Below are 19,928 nucleotides of genomic sequence, written 5' to 3' on the forward strand. Positions count from 1 at the left end.
CACATCCCCCCGTCCGCCCCTAGAGGGGGTTTAGTGGTCGCGCCCGGTGGGGGGGAGGGGGATGTCAGCTGACGACACCGGCCCCGGCTCGCGGACGGACGCGGGAGCTGCCGAGGCGTGCGTGGCCACGACGGGCGGCGGCGGCGGCGGCACGATAATTGTCGCAACGCGAACGAGAAACACCACCGATACGGGGCCGCGGCGATAGCAGAGCAAAATATAAAGCGTCTCTGCCGAGTCACCGCTGCACGCCACCCTTTGTCGTCTCGCACGGGGCAGAAGCGTGGCCATGGCGTCAGTAAAGGTGGCCGTGCGGGTGCGGCCCATGAACCAGAGGTAGGCGGCGTGGGTGGTGTGGGCTCGTCCCCAGGTACAGCCCTTGTTCAAGCCCCTGTTCAAGCCCTTGTTCAAGCCCTTGTTCCAGCTCGGGGCCAGACCGTCTTCACTCTCGATTATTGATTTCCCACGCGTAAGTCCCGTAGACCGTCTTAGATCCAGCCGAGGGATGGTTTTGCCGGACCGGAGGCAACGTGCCCGAGACGGCGCCCACGATGGAGATGGAGCGACGAGTTGAGCACAGGCAGGAGCGAAATTGTGCGTGGAATCATCGTGCGGGCAGTGAGGAACGATCTGCGGAAGTATACTCTTTGGTTCAAATCCGGATCTCTGCGGAAGCTTTCGTCTAACGATCGGTAGATACTTATGAATGATGGTGAAGAGTTAAGTCCCGTTTAAATTGACAAAAGTTGACTCTCACAGATATCCATCCTACTGCCCAGTAATTTAGTAGAAAGTTACTGTGAAACGGAAGTGGAAACTAGTCCCCGTTTCATTTAGATCACGATGATTATGGTTTTGTGGTACTTCAACACGCCATGGTGATCAAAGGTAAACTCTGACAATGAATTACAGTACTATCAGGGGCCATGCGTTACCTCCTGCAATAACATTTACAAACGGTCTTTTTAATCAAGGATAGCTTCATCGATGTAACAGCATGATAAACCCTTGTGTTGCAATTTACATTGTTCGTGCAATGTTTCCACGATGCCTCTTAATTTAGATTTTAGATAATTTTTTGTTGATCTATACAGAGCACTTGCTGCTCAGTATTTCCTATTTCGCAAGTCTACCTCGATGGGTTCAAGAGTCATTGGTTAAATAGGCACTTTGGAAGGCACTTCAGTATGCCTTTATCGTTGAACAGCCCAATATATTATTCACATGGCTCATTTTACACATCTAACCACATTAACCAGAAATGTTACAGAGCTACAGTCATCGTTGATATGTGTACTGTTGATAGGTAAGATACATATTTGCACATTTGATATGGAATGTATATTTAAAAATTTCATGATATCTTATAGTATATTACACGTAATTTGTGATGTCTAAATGCGGTAAAATTACATCGCTCATCTATTTCTTCGCCCTGTTTTTGGAACAAGGTTACTCGTTTGTTATCATCAACACACATTTTTCTTTTCAGAGAAAAAGGCTTGGAGGCCAAATTCATTATCCAGATGGAGGGTAAAAAGACTGTAATAACAAATTTAAAGGTTAGTATCCATGCTGTACACGCCAAACTGCGTTACATATTGTCATACAAGTTACTACTGCGTAGGTTTTCAGGGTCGTGCTGTATACATCTACCGATGTTGTTTTCGAGTTGTACCCTGTGGTTTTTTCTCATGTCACTTGATGAAGTAGCTCCCATACACGTGAAGCGAAATGTTTGACAATCATACCGAACGGCGGTGCAGTATACAATGCGAAAACATTCGGAGAGCTGCCATGCATATTAAACGTTTTAATTGAAAATATTCGTTTTGCGTGATTAATATATTTCTTCTGTTCATTTTGGTTTTAATCTGAAAAGTGTTTCTGTGTATCTTTTCTAGACTCCAGAGGGCAGCACTGGAGATGTGAGCCGAGAGAGGTTAAAGGAGTTTACTTACGATTACTCCTATTTTTCTGTTGACAAAAGGAGCCCCCAATTTGCTTCCCAGGAAATGGTGAACTTTCATTTTCATTGTATTATGGCTGTGGTTGTAAAGTATCCATATACAGTAGTCCCTCGGTTAAGTGTCATCGGTACACGGTTTTTCGGTTAACGTTTCACCTACCCCATAGGACCCCGTGGTTTCGACTAACGTTAACATGTCGACAAACGGTATGTTTACGTTATGTATGCGGTCGACAATTTCACCCAATCCCAGCGCGCGTGAAGTGAGGCTGAACCATGCCCTCAGCCAATTAGCGACGGCCATTCATGAGCTTTTAGACCTCGACTGGCTTTGTTTACATTATAGGGACTCCTTACGAACTAGTTCGTTTCCAGACGTCTGTTGGTAAAGTCGATTTGTTCATAAGTCCAACTTTACTCCTGTCGTGTCCAAACATGTTGTACGGCATGTACACTAAACAGGGGGAAGGATGTAGATGCCACTGGTTCTTCATCTTCTGCAGATGTAGATGCCACCACCGCCATCTATTGCGCGGCGGTTGAACTTACAACTCTTGGTCCGAACAGGCAATTTGACATACGGACAGGTTTGTTCATATCTCTGAAAGTTTGTAAGTCGAATGTTCATAATTAGAGGAGTCCTTGTATATTTTTTATTTTTGGCAGTGGAAAACAGCTCTCTTGCAAACTTGGTGATTTTTACGTATTTTAATTATAAGTGAATTCGATTAAGTTAATTTGGTTAACAGCTTTTGTGGAATGGATTAAAAACGTTAACCGAGGTACTGCCGTAAATAAGCTTTACGTTTTTGCGAAAGTACAAGCTTTCTAGTTTGAATGTAATACCATAAACACACACTTTAAAGTCAAAATCTGTTAAAAAAATTCAAGATGATAATATTTGTTTTGTTTAGGTGTATAAAGACATAGGCATGGATGTACTGGATGCTGCTTTTGAAGGATACAACGCTTGTATATTTGCATATGGACAGACCGGCTCTGGCAAGTCATACACAATGATGGGAAACCCAGTAAGTGCCCATACCTGCTACTTTGGACTTTGCAGATAATGCTTTGAGGCTTTTCTACTTGATTTAGTTTGCTGTTAGAGGTCTTTCATTAAAGTGGAGCTAATTATATTTGCATTTCCCTAAGCTATGCTTTGTTTTGTAGTAATTGCAATATGGTATGACAAATTGTTTTATAATCTTTAATCCTGCTGCATGTGTGCAGATTGTAAGCGGATTTTTTTCATGCTTTGGCATTTTCCTGCATCATCGGCAATTTACGCATAAAGCACAAGTTTTCTCATAGTTTCTTCTTTCTGGCATGTTTTTAAAAAATGAAATCAGGGAGACCTTGGGTTGATTCCACGTATATGTGAAGGGCTGTACAGAGGTGTAAGTCAGCATATCTCAAGCGGAGCTTCATATCGCACTGAAGTTAGGTAAGTTACGACTTCCTCGTTTTATATGCAACTCCACCCGGACACGATGACAAATCATTTGTATATCATAGCAACAATCCGTGAACTTTTTATGACAACATTGTGCCCATAGCTACCTGGAAATCTATAATGAGCGAGTGAGGGACCTTTTAAGGAGAAAATCTTCAAAAAGCTTCAACCTGAGAGTACGAGAACACCCTAAAGAAGGTCCATATGTTGAAGGTTTGTTTGTTTTTTATTCCTACGTTAAAGACGGTTGACAAATTTGCTTTTAAAACACTGATATGAATGGATTCTATTCTGAAAACAAGTTTTTTAAACATTCCAGTATCCTGTAACTGCATTCGGAATGTAATATTTATATAGTATTTATATGACTTAATTGAGTAAATCCACAAAGCGCCATAGCCCCCCCCTCCCCTACTGTAAAACTACTGCAGACTATGCTTTTCTGTGATACAGTGCCTTTGTGATAGCTTTGTGCTACTAGAATGACGCGGATGCCAAATGTACTAAGGGTTTAATTTGAATATATTTGGTCCAAAATTTCACAGATTTGTCAAAGCACCTTGTGCAGAACTATAGTGATGTAGAAGAACTGATGGAAGCTGGGAACATAAACAGGACGACAGCTGCCACAGGGATGAATGATGTCAGCAGCCGCTCTCATGCCATTTTCACCATCAAGTTTACACAGGTTAATCCTCAATTATGACTTAATTATGAATCAACTTTTTCCCTTTGCATAATAATGCATATTTGTACTTGATATATCATGTTTGAAAGTGTACATTACTTGCAGTTGCTTTTTCAAATATAGCAAGTATGAAGCAACTGAAATGCAAAGTGTGTTGGTGTTTTTGAACATAGGTGTCAATAATTGCACCGTGACTGTGCAGTGGTTCGCACATTGCACTGTTAACTCGATGATCTGAGTTTGATACCCAGCCATAGTTAACATCAATGGCAAGTAAACTCTGAACTCCTTTATCTACCCCCACTTATAAGCAAGGTGCAATATGGTCGTACTCCTTCAATTACTAAGATGGCATCTCTGTTTAAGTAAAGATATTGAGATATAAATAGTTATTACACATAATGCTTATGTTGTACATACAACCCAGTGGAGCATGTGACTAGTCGTTTGCTGCATTCCATGCCAGGCCAAATTCGACGCCGAAATGCCACGGGAAACGGTGAGCAAGATCCACCTGGTGGACCTGGCTGGGAGCGAGCGTGCTGATGCCACTGGGGCCACGGGCGTGCGGCTCAAGGAGGGAGGGAACATCAACAAGTCTCTCGTTACGCTGGGCAATGTCATCTCCTCGCTGGGTAAGGGGGACTGCAGGGGCTAGCTACACACAGTGTTGTATTACATGGAAGCAGAGATAGCCAACCATGTGGTTATGGTGTCTTATATCAAATTGTTTTTATAATGACCTGAAATATGATGATATAAATATGTATTTACAGGTACATTGTTAAATAATGCCCACACTCCACATTGCACAGAGATGCCCTCATTCAACAGTTGATTGACAAAGGGTTATAATTGTCATGATTATTTTCTGTTATATATATGTTTACAATAAGTTACTATCATTTTTATTTTGAAACGCGTTTTGGGGCATAAGGGTGATGCGATGGATAACACACTGCATTATGAAGCCAGCTACCTACATTTGGTTCCCGGACATGGCTAATATTGGTGGCGAGTGATATCTAAACTGGTCCAGGGCCCACCCTTTAATTTTATCAACCTGCATTTACCCTGTGTGGTGAAGTATGCTCAAACAACAATCGTGACCAAATATGGCATGGGGAGTTATTCATGCAGCATTAGATTGGCAAATGACTTTTAAATCATGTTTTTATGCATTTTTATTTTTCTGAAATTATGTTTGATAGATCAGCTAATGGCCATTCATCAATGCAAACAAAAATAATTTTTTGACACCGCATGGAAAAATAATCTTGGAAAAAAATGTGCCTTTCTCTTTGTACCAGCCGACCTCTCCTTGTCCTCAAGTTCTCCTCAGGGAAGAAAGAAACAAGTCTTTGTGCCTTACCGTGACTCTGTGTTAACGTGGCTGTTGAAAGACAGTCTTGGGGGAAACTCCAAGACTATAATGATAGCCAGTAAGTGGGCATTACTCACATTTCTTGCTTTCCCACATGTTGAAAAATGACATGCATCAATATTTACTTGTTTTTAACTAGATTGTCTGCATTTTTATGTTAATTTAGAAATGCAACACATTCGGAACTAACATTACACTCAAAAGTATATAATATAGGTGACGTTTTGGGCAATGGCTCTCATTTGCGACACATAGAGATGCCAGAGAGGTAGCGTTGTGGTTGTGCACCACTGGCAATGCAGTATCACCAAAAATTGTGTTACATGTATTTAGGTATACTACTATTGTGTAGGTTTTTGCAGTAGTGCTGTGAATGCCTCATGTATTTTCAGGATGTAATGGGTGTTGTTGGGCATGTTGTGCGACGTTTGGCTCGACATGTTGAAGCTCCCAACACACGGTACAACCGAAAAGCACACTGGAGAGCTTTAACTACTGTTTACCGATATACATTAACTTACTTTTCTTTACAGCAATCTCACCAGCCGATGTCAACTATGGAGAGACACTGAGCACACTTCGCTATGCAAACCGAGCCAAGAACATTATCAACAAGCCAACTATCAATGAAGACTCCAATGTTAAGCTTATTCGAGAGCTACGTGCAGAGATTGTTCGCCTTAAAGCACTCCTCACTCAGGGAAACCAGGTGTGTTGACCGTTATTTTAGACTTTGCATTGATTTGTTTTGGTGATTTTCCAAACGTAGTAAAACTTAAGTTCCTTGGGTTGAAATTCCATTAGAGAACACTTCGCACAACACAGAACGCACCCGTTATAACGCAGAACTCTCCCGTTATAATGCGGAACTCTCCCGTTATAACACGGCTTCTGAGCGGTCAAGGACGAACTACTTTTTTGACCTGCCTGGCTGAGCGGTATGATACAGTGCACAGAATGATAAAGTAACGTGGCGGTGTACCCTGAATTCTTTGTCCTGCCATCTTACTGTGTGTACATAGTATCTCGCCAAACTTTATCGTTGTATTATTTATGGGGAAATTGTTTTCGCTTAACTGTGGAACTTTTCTGGAACGCATCTACCGTGTTTAACGAGGACTTCCTCATTTTTGTGCCAAGCAGTAAACTGAGAAACATAACACACCAGCTATCATGTAAAGTATTGCCTTTGCTCATACAAGTGTAATGGTACACTTTAACCCGTAAGTACAATAACGTGGCTATCGTGCACAAATCTCTCATTTACAGAATTCACTACTGGATTCACCCACAGCACTAAGCATGGAACAAAAGTTACATCAAAATGAAGCTCGTGTAAGTGTGATGTCTTTTTCTGTGTTAAACTTGGCGATTTAATTGTACAAGATGTAATAAACATTCATGTAAGCAGATACAGTGGCCCTGGAACGATGCATCAATTCCTTGATATTTAATTTTTAAGTTCATGATCCAGTGCAGCAGTTGCGCAATGAACACGGCAGCCTGAGTTCGATTCCTGGCCACACCTAGCATTCATATTGAGTGATTTCTGAACAAGTCCTGGGCTCCCCCTTTACCAACCCACACTGACCAACAAATTTAACCCCCTATGACCGACACAGCGTGGTGAGGCCTTTATTCAGCAGTGAATTGACAAAGAAATGTGACGTTCATGATACATGCATAAAATTGTGTCAATCCATATATGTTTTATATGAACTAATTGTTTTCATTAAACCACTAGAGGCTGCTACATTAAGCAGTGTTATAAGAATATTTTTATTGAATCGTGACCCTGATTCGTACTGCAGTTTATCAACCTATGAGAGGTAAATCAATACACTCCTCTAATCCAATGACTTGTTAAATGTATAAAGAATATTATTTCATACACTTTTGTATTATAATAATCATGTTTTTTTTATTTTAGGTTGAAGAACTCACGAAAGAATGGACAAATAAGTGGAATGAAACACAGAATATCTTAAGAGTAGGTGTAACAGTACTAAATATAAAGTGATGACAATAACAGTAATTTTCAGAGTACATAACATGGTTCAATACAAAGCATTTTTTTCTGCTATATTAGCATAGCCATTTCCAGAATTAAATAAACCCTTTATGCTTTTTATTATAATGGCAATAGTTAACCAACCTAATAGGTTGTTGGTACTTAAATTCAGTGGAATATTTAATTAGTATGTATATTTTTTAGTAATAATTCTAACTTTGACTTTCAGGAGCAAACTTTGGCCTTGAGAAAGGAGGGCATTGGAGTTATTCTAGACTCAGAGTTGCCTCATCTAATTGGCATTGATGATGACCTGCTGAGCACAGGGATCATACTCTATCACCTGAAGGTAGGTGTCTGCTGGGTTTGTAAAAATACAATGTGTTACATACTATAATGGTAATTTGGGTTGAGTGCTTTTGATTGTGTAGCTCGATAATCTTTTTGTTGTATATTACAGGAAGGAAGGACATTTGTTGGGGTAGATAATGCGGAAAATGAGCAAGACATAAGTAAGTGACTATGCGGTCAATTTATAATTCTGTGATGCTGCTACGTGCACAGTCATGTCTGTTGTTATATGTACTTGTGACATTTTATGTTTTTTATTCTGGTTTCCTCAGTCTTGCATGGTCCAGACCTTGAAAGCGAACACTGTGTGTTTGAGCATTTGAAAGGCGTAGTCACCCTTGTCCCTCGTGACAATGCCCTTTGCTCGGTGAATGGAGTACAGATCCGTCAACCTACACAGCTCAGCCAGGGTAACTAATTAGTTGTGACATTTGTTTGCACATGTATTTATCACCATACATTTTAAATAGGTCAAAACGCTTCACGTTTTGCCTCTTTCCTCACACTGCTTAACTGTGCTGTGCCGTTAAGTCCCATCGTGTTTTTCCCTTAAATTCTTATAGTCTGTTTTTATTCAAGAAACGTGTTAACTTTTGTTGATAATAGCTTCAAAAATGCATTTTGTTGCTGGCCGCTTGGCATTTTTGGCCTTTGAGGCTCTGTTTAATACCGAGATATAAAAACAAATGCAAGTACAATGATGCATGCATTTGGAATTATTAAATAAATTGAAAGTTCTCTGAAAGGGTAGAGTAGTGATATTAACCTATAATGTAAAAAATAACAATTTTAAGTCAATGTTTTTGCTTTAGGTGCTGTCATCCTGTTAGGTCGAACAAATATGTTCAGATTCAATCATCCCAAAGAAGCTGCAAAACTCAGAGAGAAAAGGAAGGTTTGTCTTTGTTGTTTTTAATTCTGCTTTAAAAGCCAGCTTTGTAAAGCACATTGAATACCATTATTGACATATTTACTTAGAACGTAGACTACATAACTCAGCCTGGTATGAAGTCATAAAAAAGCGTTTTTACTGAACATTTTGGAAGCTTTACTATGAATGTGTAAATTCCAGAGAAATTCTGATACTTTTTACTTGTGTCAAGGACGGCAGATGCGGCTCTGCATTACAATATTTTGCAAAGTGGGATACTGTCGACACTCGGCCTGTCAATGACTGACCTTACAGCAGTTAGATGTCTCCTTTTATTTGAATATATTGCAGAGTGGATTACTGTCAACACTCAGCCTCTCAATGACTGACCTTTCAAAGTCATGTGAAAACCTTTCAGCAGTCATGCTCTATAACCCTGGGTAAGTATTACAGAGAGCTTGCCTTCTCAGCTTAACTGGCTGTAAACTGATAAATTGCAAAAAATGTCGAAGTATTTTGACAAATCCATGAATTATGCTAAAGTTTTAGATTAATGTACCCGTACATAAATCTGTGTATTAGTTATGAATTTGTTAAATGTTACATTTTGCCTTGCTCTGTATATTCTTTACATATAAACTGACATCGCTGACGCCCAATGTATTGCAGATTTATTTTTCTCTTACCTTTGCTTTGCTTTACTTCCTTTTGGCAGTCTGGACAATTTAAGGAGGCCTTTATTTGTAAGGTAGATATAATATGTTCGCATTAGTTGTGTTAAATTTATTTTGGTTTACTGTTCGGCGTAAGTTAGTGTCAAAATATGTTTTTATTTAAATGGAAAACTGAACTGTTTATTTCTACGTAAAGAAGCTTGATCATAATTAAGTTATAAAGCTGATGTATAAAGCTTCAAATGTCCAAAATGTACAATTATAAATTGCAGTTCTGAAGTAACTTGTGCATGTTGGGTAAACAGTCCAATAGCGCATGTTGCCTTTGTAGTAATTTAGTTGATAATAGTGTTGGTTTGAAAACGCATAAATACCCAAGCCCCTGTCATGTGTACGATTTAATATGTCTCTCTGCCACTTGCTGGCATGAAATTACATACTTGGTATTGTCTATTGCCCTATGGTCAGCGGGTCAACATTCTATTCACTCCTTGAGAAGAATGGACCCGTAGCCAATAATAATTCGGACAGTGAATTACTAAAGAGCCAGGCACAGAAGCTGTGAGCAATGATGTGTAAGGGGCTACATTTTATGTGGCCGTGATTTGTCACCAGGCCCAGTACTTATTGTAATTGAAGATCTCCACACTAGCACCCTCGGTAGCTAAAGGGATGTTGCGTTTAACATAGTTATCCTGCTGTGCAGGTTTACACATTTTGCTGCCATTCATTTCAACATTGCTGAGACATTGATTTTTAGTTTGCACTCTTATTTTTGTTTAGCCTTTGCTCAGTGTAAAACAGAAGCATACAAGGGTGCAGTAGAAATAAACAGTTTCCCTTGAGATTGCATTTTCTCACTGTTGTTTGCAAACTTGTTAATTTTTTATGTTCTTGATCTACATTTTGTTATGAGAGTGCTCATAAGTCTTTGTCATGGGATGCTGAAAGTTGTGTTTTATTATTCCGTTAAGTTGAACAACCTTTTCTGATGTACCCTTTGTGTATATGTAATCATTTGTGTACACTTATTATTTTATTGTTTCCCTTCTACGTGACTTTATCCAAAGAACCAAGAATATGTGCACACTTTATCAAGTTATTTACAGTTTAGATACATATAACGTCTTAGTCATTTGTTGATATTACATAATTAACATGAATTTTGTTTATATATGCAAATGTTAATATTTTGCAACTAAGCTCTTTGTATGACGTTAGGCTTGAATTTGAAAGGCAACACAAGGAAGAAATGGAAAAACTAGAACATAAAAGGTTTGTGAGCACTACATTATAATATACATATTTAAAATGTCTCACTACATTTATCAATGGTGTGTGCCTCGTATTCATATGATTTTGTACCTGTTTGTGCAACACTAGGAAAGAAATAGTGGAAATGGAACAGAAGCACAAAACTGCAAAGGCAGAGCTGGAGAAAATGCAGGAGGAGATGGAGAGCCAGAGGGTGGAAACCCAGAAGGTCCAGCTACAGATAAAGCGGCAGGAGGAAAGCCTGAAGCGTCGCAGCATGGACATTGAGAGCAAGTTCAAGGACTTTTTGGTTGAAAAAGAGCGGTTTGAGGAAGAGAGGCAGAGAGGCAAAGAAGAGATGGAGTTACAGCGGCAGAAGCAAGAGGAGGAGATCCGCACAAGGGTGGAAGGTGAGATGGAGCAGCTGAAGGAACTACATGAGCATGAAAAGACAGCCCGGGTGGAGATCCTGCAGGAACTAGAGAGGCTCAAGAGGGAGAAGGAGCAACAGAGCGCAAAACTTGAAATAGAGAAGAAGAGATTGGAAGAGCAAGAGCTGGAACAGCGAGCCCTTGTGGCGAAGCTTGAGATTGAGTTGCGGGAGAAGCACGAGATGATACAACTTCTAAAGAGAGATGGACACCGCAGGGTGGAAGAGGAGAAGCTAATTTTGGAGGAAATCAGGACAGTGCTTCTGGAAGCTAAAGAAAGTAGCGACGGTAACAGCGAATGTTTGGAAGATGTTCTCAGCGCCAAGCAGATGTATATGGATTTAAAAAGTAGGCAAGTGCAGACTTTGCTACTTTTGGAATCTGAAATGTGTGGGGAGCGGGAAATGCTTGACCTTGAGATTCAGACAGAACGAAATGTCCTGGTGGAATTAAAGAAAACATATCAAGATCATGCAATTCATGTCGAGCAAAACGGATCTGAAACGGCAATGTTGATAACGTCTGAAATTTCTGCGGAAGAAGAGAAAATTCGACACTTGGAACAGAGGATTCTTGCAAAGGAGAGGCAACTAGAGTGGTTGACAGGACAGCAGCTTCCTGCCATAATTGAGGAGAGGCAGAGGGCCAGTGAAATCCTGGAGCGGGGGACACCAAGTCTGGACAACACCCTTTACCAGATTGAGCGGGAGCTGGAGGAGATTGATGACAAGCTTCTGCAGCAACGTGCGAGCCGTGACCAGCTGCTACAGCTGCAACAGACCTACGAGTTTACCACCAACGTGGCTCGCCAGGTATTCCCCCTGCATAATGCACAGATGCAATTGAATTACATTTTAAGTTGTGATGTATGCAGTACAATAACACCTGAGATAGTTTTTCCTCGTAATCCTAACTAAGACATTATACACGTCATATATTTACTCCAGAAAAATGCGGTTGGCTTTAAAAACTTCCATGACCAATTAACACAGTTGTGTATGCTTTTAAAGCTTATATTTTGTGAAGGAGGATCTTTTTTTTAAATGTCAATTTTCTTTTGCGTTAATTGCAGGAAGAGAAAGTCCGTGAGAAGGAGAAGCAGATATTGCAGTCGAAAGAGAAGCAGCAGCAGGAGGAGCTAGAGCAAGCCGTGACGCGACTCATGCACAAGCACTCGGCTCTGCAGCGCGTCAAGCATGAGGAGCGGCGCCGGCTGGAGGAGAACAAGCGGCAGCTGGCGGAACTGTCCGAGGGTCAAGAAGCTGGCCTGTGTGCCAGTCTGGAAGCCCAGGAGAAAGAGCTGCAGCAGGATGGAGATCGGTGCGTACTGGTATTTGCCATCTGGGAATTGGAAATAATGAAAGAAGCTTAACGCGCAAGTGACTTTTGGCCTTTCATATTCTTCTGTGAGTGTTTAGACTGGAGCAAGAGATGCAGCGGTTGAAGCTAACCATCCGGCAAAGAGATGATAGCCATGTGAGAAGTGCCAGCTTTTCTGAGGACAAGTTTTCATCCCTGAGCAGCCCCCTTAATGACAACGCCAGCCCCATCAAGGCGCACTCACCTTCACTTCTTACTTTGGAGCGAGAAAGGTGTGCATAGTCTGTCTATTTTTTACGGTCTATACAGTGTACTTTACCTCCAGAATCGTACTTGGCAGAGCGTCATGATATTCCATACTTTTTGCCATTACACTTACATGTATTTTGGGTAAATTTAGTTCACTCATCCTGTCTTTAATTGTGTGTCTATTAAAAATACTTTGCTAAGTGCCCTTCGTCATGTACAGTGAATAGAATGCTAGCAGCACTGAACCACATGGGATGGAGATAGCGTGGGAGGCCTTAATCCAGCAGTGGATAGACTGATGAAGTCAATGTGCGAGTAGCAGAATAAGTAAAATGTTTATTTGTGTGCAGTATCGCTGTTTTTGCTGTCGGTATCCTATTATAATTGGAAGTGTGGGCTACTGCATTTGCTGCTGCAGGCTGAACTCTGTAATTGAGGAGGAGGTGAGGCGGAGACTGCAGGAGGAGAAGCACAGTACCTCCCTGGCATCTTCCCCCGAGCCAAGTCAACAGCTTGACTCCTCCTGTTCCACCGATGGCTCAAAGGCAAATGCATAATTAACCTTATACCTGCTCATAATTAAAATTCATCGCACTGGATTGCTAAAGTACAAAATACGTAATGCATGTGTATAAACTAACGAGGTGGCACATTTTGTAACGGCCCTGGTTGGGTATTAATGTTTGTTAGGAAGGACCAGGGGTTTGTCATGTTGATGATTTTTAGGTCGTATGTGGTATTTTTTCACTGTTCCAGCATTCCATGTCATGATGTTTTATATCAGTTTGTTTATGGTCTCATCAGACAGATGAATTGTGCCAAAATGGTACTTTTTCAAGAACAATGACGTATGAGGTATGTAATGGGCAGTTAACAATATTGTTTGTTTTAAAATTATCAACGCTTAATTTCAGGCTAATTTAATTGAACCACTGAATATATGTCATGCCGCTTATTGAAAAAAATCGAAAAAGGGAAATGTAGAGGGTTTTTGTCCTAATACGGTAAGTGGTTTGTAATATTTATTCTGCATGGTGCATCATTTAATCTCATCAGGAATTAAGTACGAATAAAATCTATAATTGCAATGCTCGGCATCTTGGGCGAGTAATCATGCTCACTGCGTACAACTTACTACATTCAGTAGGGAACGAGAGTTTAATTATGCATCTGTGTGCAAATCCAAACACAAAGAGAGATTTGATAGACAAATGGATATACACTCCCTCAAAATTTTGGTCATGAAAATAATCTGTTCCCTTTATCGTTCTAAATTTTCAACTCTAATGAATGCAGCTTCGTGTACTCGTTTTGATTTAAATAAAATGCATTTCATATATGACTTGTTCGAGCTTTATGTGCATTGTCAATATGACCGTGCTTTGGTGTGATATTTTATTTTAGTAAACTACATTGTCCCCAGGATTAGCAGAACCAAAAAATGATTTCCTTACCTATTTATAAATGTGCCACCTCTTGTAATAGTTCTTTCACACGTTTGCGAATTGTCTTTGCACAGCGAATATTGTCTAGACCTCTGGATATGGACATCTCCGCTGTGAAAGAGCCACTAAAAGTTTCAATTCCGCGTTACGTCCTGCGTGGTCAGGGAAAAGCTGAGCACTTCCAGTTTGAAGTAAAGGTACTTCCTTTTTATTGCAATTTTGTATATCAATATCTGCATTGTTACATTTGTAAGATTGCAGTAAGAATGTGATCTACCTGTTAACAATATGCGTACAAAGTGTCTTCAACAAGTCTGTAAAGTTACAAAGCTCATCAAATTATCTTCATCAGCGATTAAGCCTTCATGTGCAATATTTAAGAGCTATGCAAATGTATGAAAAAAGGTTGTGTTGCATGTGGTTGACCGACTTGTGTTGCAGGTCACGGTGTTGGGGGAAACGTGGTCAGTTTTTCGACGATATAGCCGATTTAGAGAAATGCACAAGCTCATGAAAGCTCGATATCCCGAGGTGAAACATTACACCTACACGACATGATTCGTTTCAGAAGTAGCTTGGTATACAAGCATTACGAAATGAGTGAAATGCTTTGCAATATTTCTGGTCATTTTCTTCGCTTGTAATTTGTAACGTAATGCAGCACATAGTGAATATCATTTATCTGCACTGACCTATGGCTGTTCTGTCTTGCAACTGAATAGTAAAGGAATAATCTTCTTTGGTTCTTTCGGTAAAGTCACGTAGAATGAGAATAAAATAATTAATTGATAAAATAAAATAACTCAATAATATTATTGTGTTATTATTGTGTTATTTTATTTTATCAATTTATTATTTTATTCTCATTCTACGTGACTTTACCGAAATAACCAAAGAAGATGAATCATTGCAGTCACGAAAGCTTTAAATCGAAAAAGTAAAGGAATAACTTTGTTACTGATTATAATTTGTGATTTTTATTTGTCTTTAATTAGGGTTGCAGAATTTTCACTTTGTTTTCAGGAGCTTATCTGTTCGTTTGTGAAAGCACGTGTTTTTTTCCACTAGGTGGCAGAATTGGGATTCCCTCCGAAGAAGCTGTTTGGGAATAAAGATGAGCGAGTAATAGACCAGAGACGGGCCCAATTGGAGGTACCATATACTTGTCACTACTTGTTAAAAAAATTTGTCACTTAGCTAAGCGTGAGGTTGTGTATATTTTCAACATTAGTCATAATTATATAACATGTATTTATTTTATTTATTTCAGTAAATAAGGCTTCGAGCAATCTTTAGGATTGTGATTTAATTTGAAGCAAAACATAGATAATTATTGCCCATGTACTATACTCTTTGGTTCTATTCGGTAAAGTCACTGTACTGTTTTTGTTTTTTTCAAAGAAAATACCATAATGTTGTTCTCCATGCTGCAGACTTACTTGCGGAACTTTATCGCGATCATGCTGAGAATCCCAGAGTCACCCCTGAATCTGCAGACAGCAGGAGCGACACTGTCCAAGTATACAGTGTGTGAGGCAGTATCCTTCTTTAGGAAGGGCGTCTTTGACTCGAGCAGCCATGGGACAGGATGACGTTGCTGGGAGGTGTGTTTGTGGCCTCTGAAAATGTATATATGTTCAATATATTTAAGGTTTTGAAGAAGAAAAAAAGTACTCTTGTCGGCACTTTCAAGCCATCTCAAACCTAACGGGCTTCCTGTACAGGCCATATCATTGAAGGTCTGAATTCCTCCGTGCAATATTCTTGCGAGCACTTTTTGTATTCTGTACAATGTTGACCCCAGGTTACCTTGTATGCTGTGGTCTTGGTTAACAGTTCTCAGAATTTTTGTTGTGTTCTGGTTAATATGACGTGTGAACGCCTTAAGAAGAAATATTGCTTTCTTCTCTGAATGTGGTTGTGTGTTCCTGCCTGGATAAACTTGCCATTTGTCTTGACGTTACAAGTCGTTTTTGTATAATACAATGTAAATGCTGACCAAAGGGCAAGCAAACTATTGGTGATCACTTGAAACTGTAAATATACGTCCTTCATATAGTTCAAAGAAAACATTTTAACTCGCATTTGGAAGTGTTGCTGGTGTGATGTATCAGATAAAAAAAAAAACATGTCATGAATAGCCCCGTATGAAGTATATATTTGTGATCTTTATGTAGGTCGTAACTTACCTTTTTCTTTGCATATCACACATCAAGTTTGAAACACATGTGAGCTTGCCTGAGAATTTAAGTGATACAAAATGAAATGGCATATTTATAGGCGACCTAGATTTGTTAACACGAATATTCATGTAATTATTTTACCTGAGAAAGCGGAAGGCATTTTCATGCTGGAAAAAGAAACAGTAATTACTCAGATAATCTTAGCAATTTTATTTAAATAAAATAACCTCAGTTTATAAGATCAATGCTGTATTTTGTTGAAGTAATTTCATGAAATATTTACAATAAATTTATATAATTTGGTATGCGCGTACTGTGTTCTTTTCTATCTACCTCGTAAAATGTGCCACTTGATTGCAGAGCTTTAATGGGCCTATGAACGTAGGATGTCATTGTATTATTTTTTACGGTCTAAACTGTGCACAGTTTTAACGATACCTTACGGTCTTATTCGTGTTATTCTATCATCATAAGCGATGCCTTTGTGGCGGTGACTTGGCCCAGTGGTAGAGCAGTCGCCGCGTATTGCAGTCGGTTTTCGAATCCGGAAGTCCGCCCTTCCCGTACGCTTCACAGTGGACGTTAAAGATCCCCTGATCTCATTTGAGGAGGCCATTGTGTGCCAACATCGTGGTCCAAATTTGCTAATCCTAAACAATAAAGCAAATCACTGAATGGTGATTACACACAGGAACATTGCCCCCTATTTTGCAACTATTGCAGACTCAATGCCTTCTTGATGGCCCTGCGCTATTAAAACGGTGTGAATACCAAATGCATTAAATTAGTATTTATACGTGTTTTATATTAATATACAAAATGCTAAAACGTCTTATAGTAAATGCAATAAATGTGCATGTACCCATTTGCATATTTTGGTATAATGCAGCAATACTTGGTATCGGTTGGAGTGCTTTTGGAAGGTCGAGCCTGATAAGTAATATACCAATGTGCCTAAAAAAAGGTGTGTGGTCAGGAACAAAAAATAAAGAACAATTGAATGGAGAGATACATGCTCGGAATTACACCGAGGGACAAATATGAGCATGGATCAGAGGACACGTAGGTTAACAGCACTCACATGGAGAAAAGTGGGTTTGGTCAGGGTATGTCTGCTAAATGGGATGGTGGCTTATGGTCGAGAATAATAACGGAGTGACAGCCAAGAAATGGAACGTTCCTGAGAGTACGCCCACCTTGGAGATGAAGTGATGAAATCAATGTGTGTGCAAGTGCTAGATGGATGATTGTATTTGCAGGATCGTGAGAGATGGTGGTGGCTTGGCGAGGCCTTCACTGAGCAGTGAATTGACCATGGCAGATGATGATGGTGGCTTGCTAAAATTATTTATTGTACAATGCCATCTTTTCTGCTGGCTGGTTTGGGATTGTTCATCGTCTGTCTTGATCCGAAATGTATTTTTTTTGTGATTTGTCATTAGTGTATAGCGTGGATCTAAGGCTGGTGTTTCATCTGCGCCATCCTACATGACGTTTTCTTTTATTGCGAAGCCGTGGAAAACCAATTAAAAATCTGTCCTTTGCGTTGCAAGTGACCATTTATTTATATTTTGCCTTGGCCGACGTGCCGCGGTGGTTGTCGGACCAGCTGTCGCTGTGCGGCCACTTCGGCGGCGCTGTAATTAAGACCGCATCTTGGAAGGCCTCGCGTCAAGTGGCGCTGACCCGCGCGACTTTGCACTGCATACAAGTACTGAACTCTTTTTTTTTCTTCACTATATCCTAAATAGTGTTATGTATCGTGCATGCATTACACAGTGACCATTTTGGTCACATCACTTTTTAAACTAGATATGTATGTTTACCGAACGTTGGGGCATTTGAACATATTTCAAGCGTACGCACGAATACAATATTGTCAACCTGCTAGTGTTACGTTTATTTTTTACCCCTCGCAGTTATGTATAAATAATGTAACATGAGTCCATTTTATATTCGGTTACCCTGTTGATAAATAAACTAAAGCAATTCATGCGATCTGCACAGTCTATTAATATCCAATTCATTATACTTTGTTTTACACATGTGCAGCATGTGTAGTTTTTGGAGGGATCTCTGTTGCTTGAATTATAAACTAATATCAAACCACACTAAAAACGTTATTACTTGTGATATGTTCAAAATAATGCAAGTCCAAGGAATGCCTAATCATAGATTTGGCATCAAATGTTTGTTCAAGGTTGTGACTTTTATCATTCTTTCATGCGGAAATTGTACACATGGAGAATTGATAACATTCCTAGAAATGTTTTTTTGTATGTAACTTGTCATAAGAAGGGAGATGTAAAGGAACATCAGCCACAGTTGACAGCTTAGACAAGCCCAGTGACAAGAGGCGAGTGTGTTGACAGGCAGCACGCTTCAAAGGCCACACGAATGAAATATAGGAAACCTACTCTTTAATAATGAAGAAAATCCTCATTCAGCCGAGCTGGAGAATAGGCCAAGTTAAGTCGCCAGGTTTTACAAAAATAATATTCCCAGTTAAAGTTTTGTTTGACTTGATGGAAAGTTGTTGAGAATGCTAGACATCAACCACTATTTTATTGTCAGCATTGATGTCAAAGTAATGAAGGAGACTTAAAAGGACCAAAAATTTGTTTCATTTGGCAATTTTGCTCTTTTTCAAGGCATGAGCCACCAAGATGTTGGTAAAAGCTCCTAATTTGTGTTGAATAAAATGTTATATTCAACTGGCCCTGGTGATTATGAAAATCTCATAGTTAAAATGTTTGTTTATTTAACGAATAATTTTTTGTCATTTGTTCATTTGGAACTCTACAGTAAATACAGTCTGGTGATTAACAATGTGTGGCAGAACCATATGCCGCTATTATACTGATCATTTGTTAGGAATTCTATATCCAGATGTTGGAGGAAAAGATAAAAGTGCTTTCCTTTCAAGAGTGTGGCTTATTCCATAGACATTATAGAATCTAGGAATAGGTTACAGATGGTCGTTTTATGATATGTTGCATGGCTCTGCATTCGACAGTTATTCACAAACCGTTAATTGTTTGCGAATTGTTCCTGTTTAAAAAATAGGTCAATTGAAGATGCTTGCTTCAGGTTTAAAGTGCAAAGAGTTTAATTGCAGGGGATGCCTGTTTAAAATTGGTAATCGAGGTAACTGTATATGTTATTTTAACCTACCCTTTAAGAATGAAGAATACTGTCGCTCACAGACGCTGCCTGCAATTTGAACCAGTGGTCTGGTTTTGCTTTGTGCGCGAGTGATTTGTGAACGTGTCCGGGAACCAACAACTGTTTCGGCAGATGTCACCTTAAACATGTGCGAGAAAAGGGCCAGTGCTGAAGCTGCTGTATTATTAGCTTGCATATAGTCCACAAGTCTCATGAGCCTTCACCCTAAACAGTATTTCAAGCAATAACCTACATATTTAATGTTAAAACGGATAATTTGTTTTAAAAAAACAACATTTTTGTTAAATCGAAGTCTACTTTTTTGTTCTAAAGCATTTTATTAACAACGATTCGGGTACACGCCACTGAGAATATGAAAGGGGATTGGCACCAGCGCAAACACATTGCGGATTACAGTGCAATGGAAAAACCTGTCTAAACCGCACGTTTCAATCAAGATTTCAATACACTCTACAA

At 39.6% G+C, this 19,928-nt stretch overlaps 1 protein-coding gene across 3 annotated transcripts; it reads left to right on the top strand.

Moving 5' to 3' along the window:
* Positions 1–52: 52 nt before the first annotated feature.
* On the top strand, positions 53–16,589 carry LOC116939472 (kinesin-like protein KIF16B). Of its 3 annotated transcripts, XM_032947878.2 has the most exons (28): positions 53–336; positions 1,493–1,562; positions 1,905–2,018; positions 2,884–3,000; positions 3,322–3,416; positions 3,529–3,638; positions 3,971–4,113; positions 4,580–4,748; positions 5,424–5,555; positions 6,031–6,206; positions 6,767–6,832; positions 7,428–7,487; positions 7,738–7,857; positions 7,969–8,020; positions 8,132–8,269; positions 8,672–8,754; positions 9,082–9,170; positions 9,446–9,478; positions 10,626–10,679; positions 10,788–11,901; positions 12,162–12,409; positions 12,508–12,681; positions 13,077–13,203; positions 13,463–13,513; positions 14,178–14,300; positions 14,545–14,634; positions 15,172–15,255; positions 15,537–16,589. In XM_032947878.2, the coding sequence occupies exons 1-28, from the start codon at positions 290–292 to the stop codon at positions 15,693–15,695; spliced, it is 4,038 nt and encodes a 1,345-aa protein (XP_032803769.1). In that variant the 5' UTR covers positions 53–289; the 3' UTR covers positions 15,696–16,589. The 3 variants fall into 3 exon arrangements, with proteins under 3 accessions (XP_032803769.1, XP_032803771.1, XP_032803770.1); XM_032947880.2 differs by lacking the exon at positions 13,463–13,513; XM_032947879.2 differs by lacking the exon at positions 9,446–9,478 and having other exon boundaries at positions 54–336.
* Positions 16,590–19,928: the final 3,339 nt, after the last annotated feature.

This window comes from Petromyzon marinus, chromosome 6, assembly GCF_048934315.1.
Source record: "Petromyzon marinus isolate PM22_M1 ecotype Great Lakes invasive population chromosome 6, UKy_Petmar_22M1.pri1.0, whole genome shotgun sequence".
Lineage (NCBI taxonomy): Eukaryota > Metazoa > Chordata > Hyperoartia > Petromyzontiformes > Petromyzontidae > Petromyzon > Petromyzon marinus.

What these genes read in the sequence shown, in the direction of transcription:
- LOC116939472 (XM_032947878.2), top strand. Translation starts at nt 290, where the DNA reads ATGGCGTCAGTAAAGGTGGCCGTGCGGGTGCGGCCCATGAACCAGAG. An exon ending in AGAAGGTCCATATGTTGAAG is followed by an intron (nt 3,639 to 3,970) that starts GTTTGTTTGTTT and finishes AAAATTTCACAG; the next exon opens with ATTTGTCAAAGCACCTTGTG. An exon ending in TACATCAAAATGAAGCTCGT is followed by an intron (nt 6,833 to 7,427) that starts GTAAGTGTGATG and finishes TTTTTATTTTAG; the next exon opens with GTTGAAGAACTCACGAAAGA.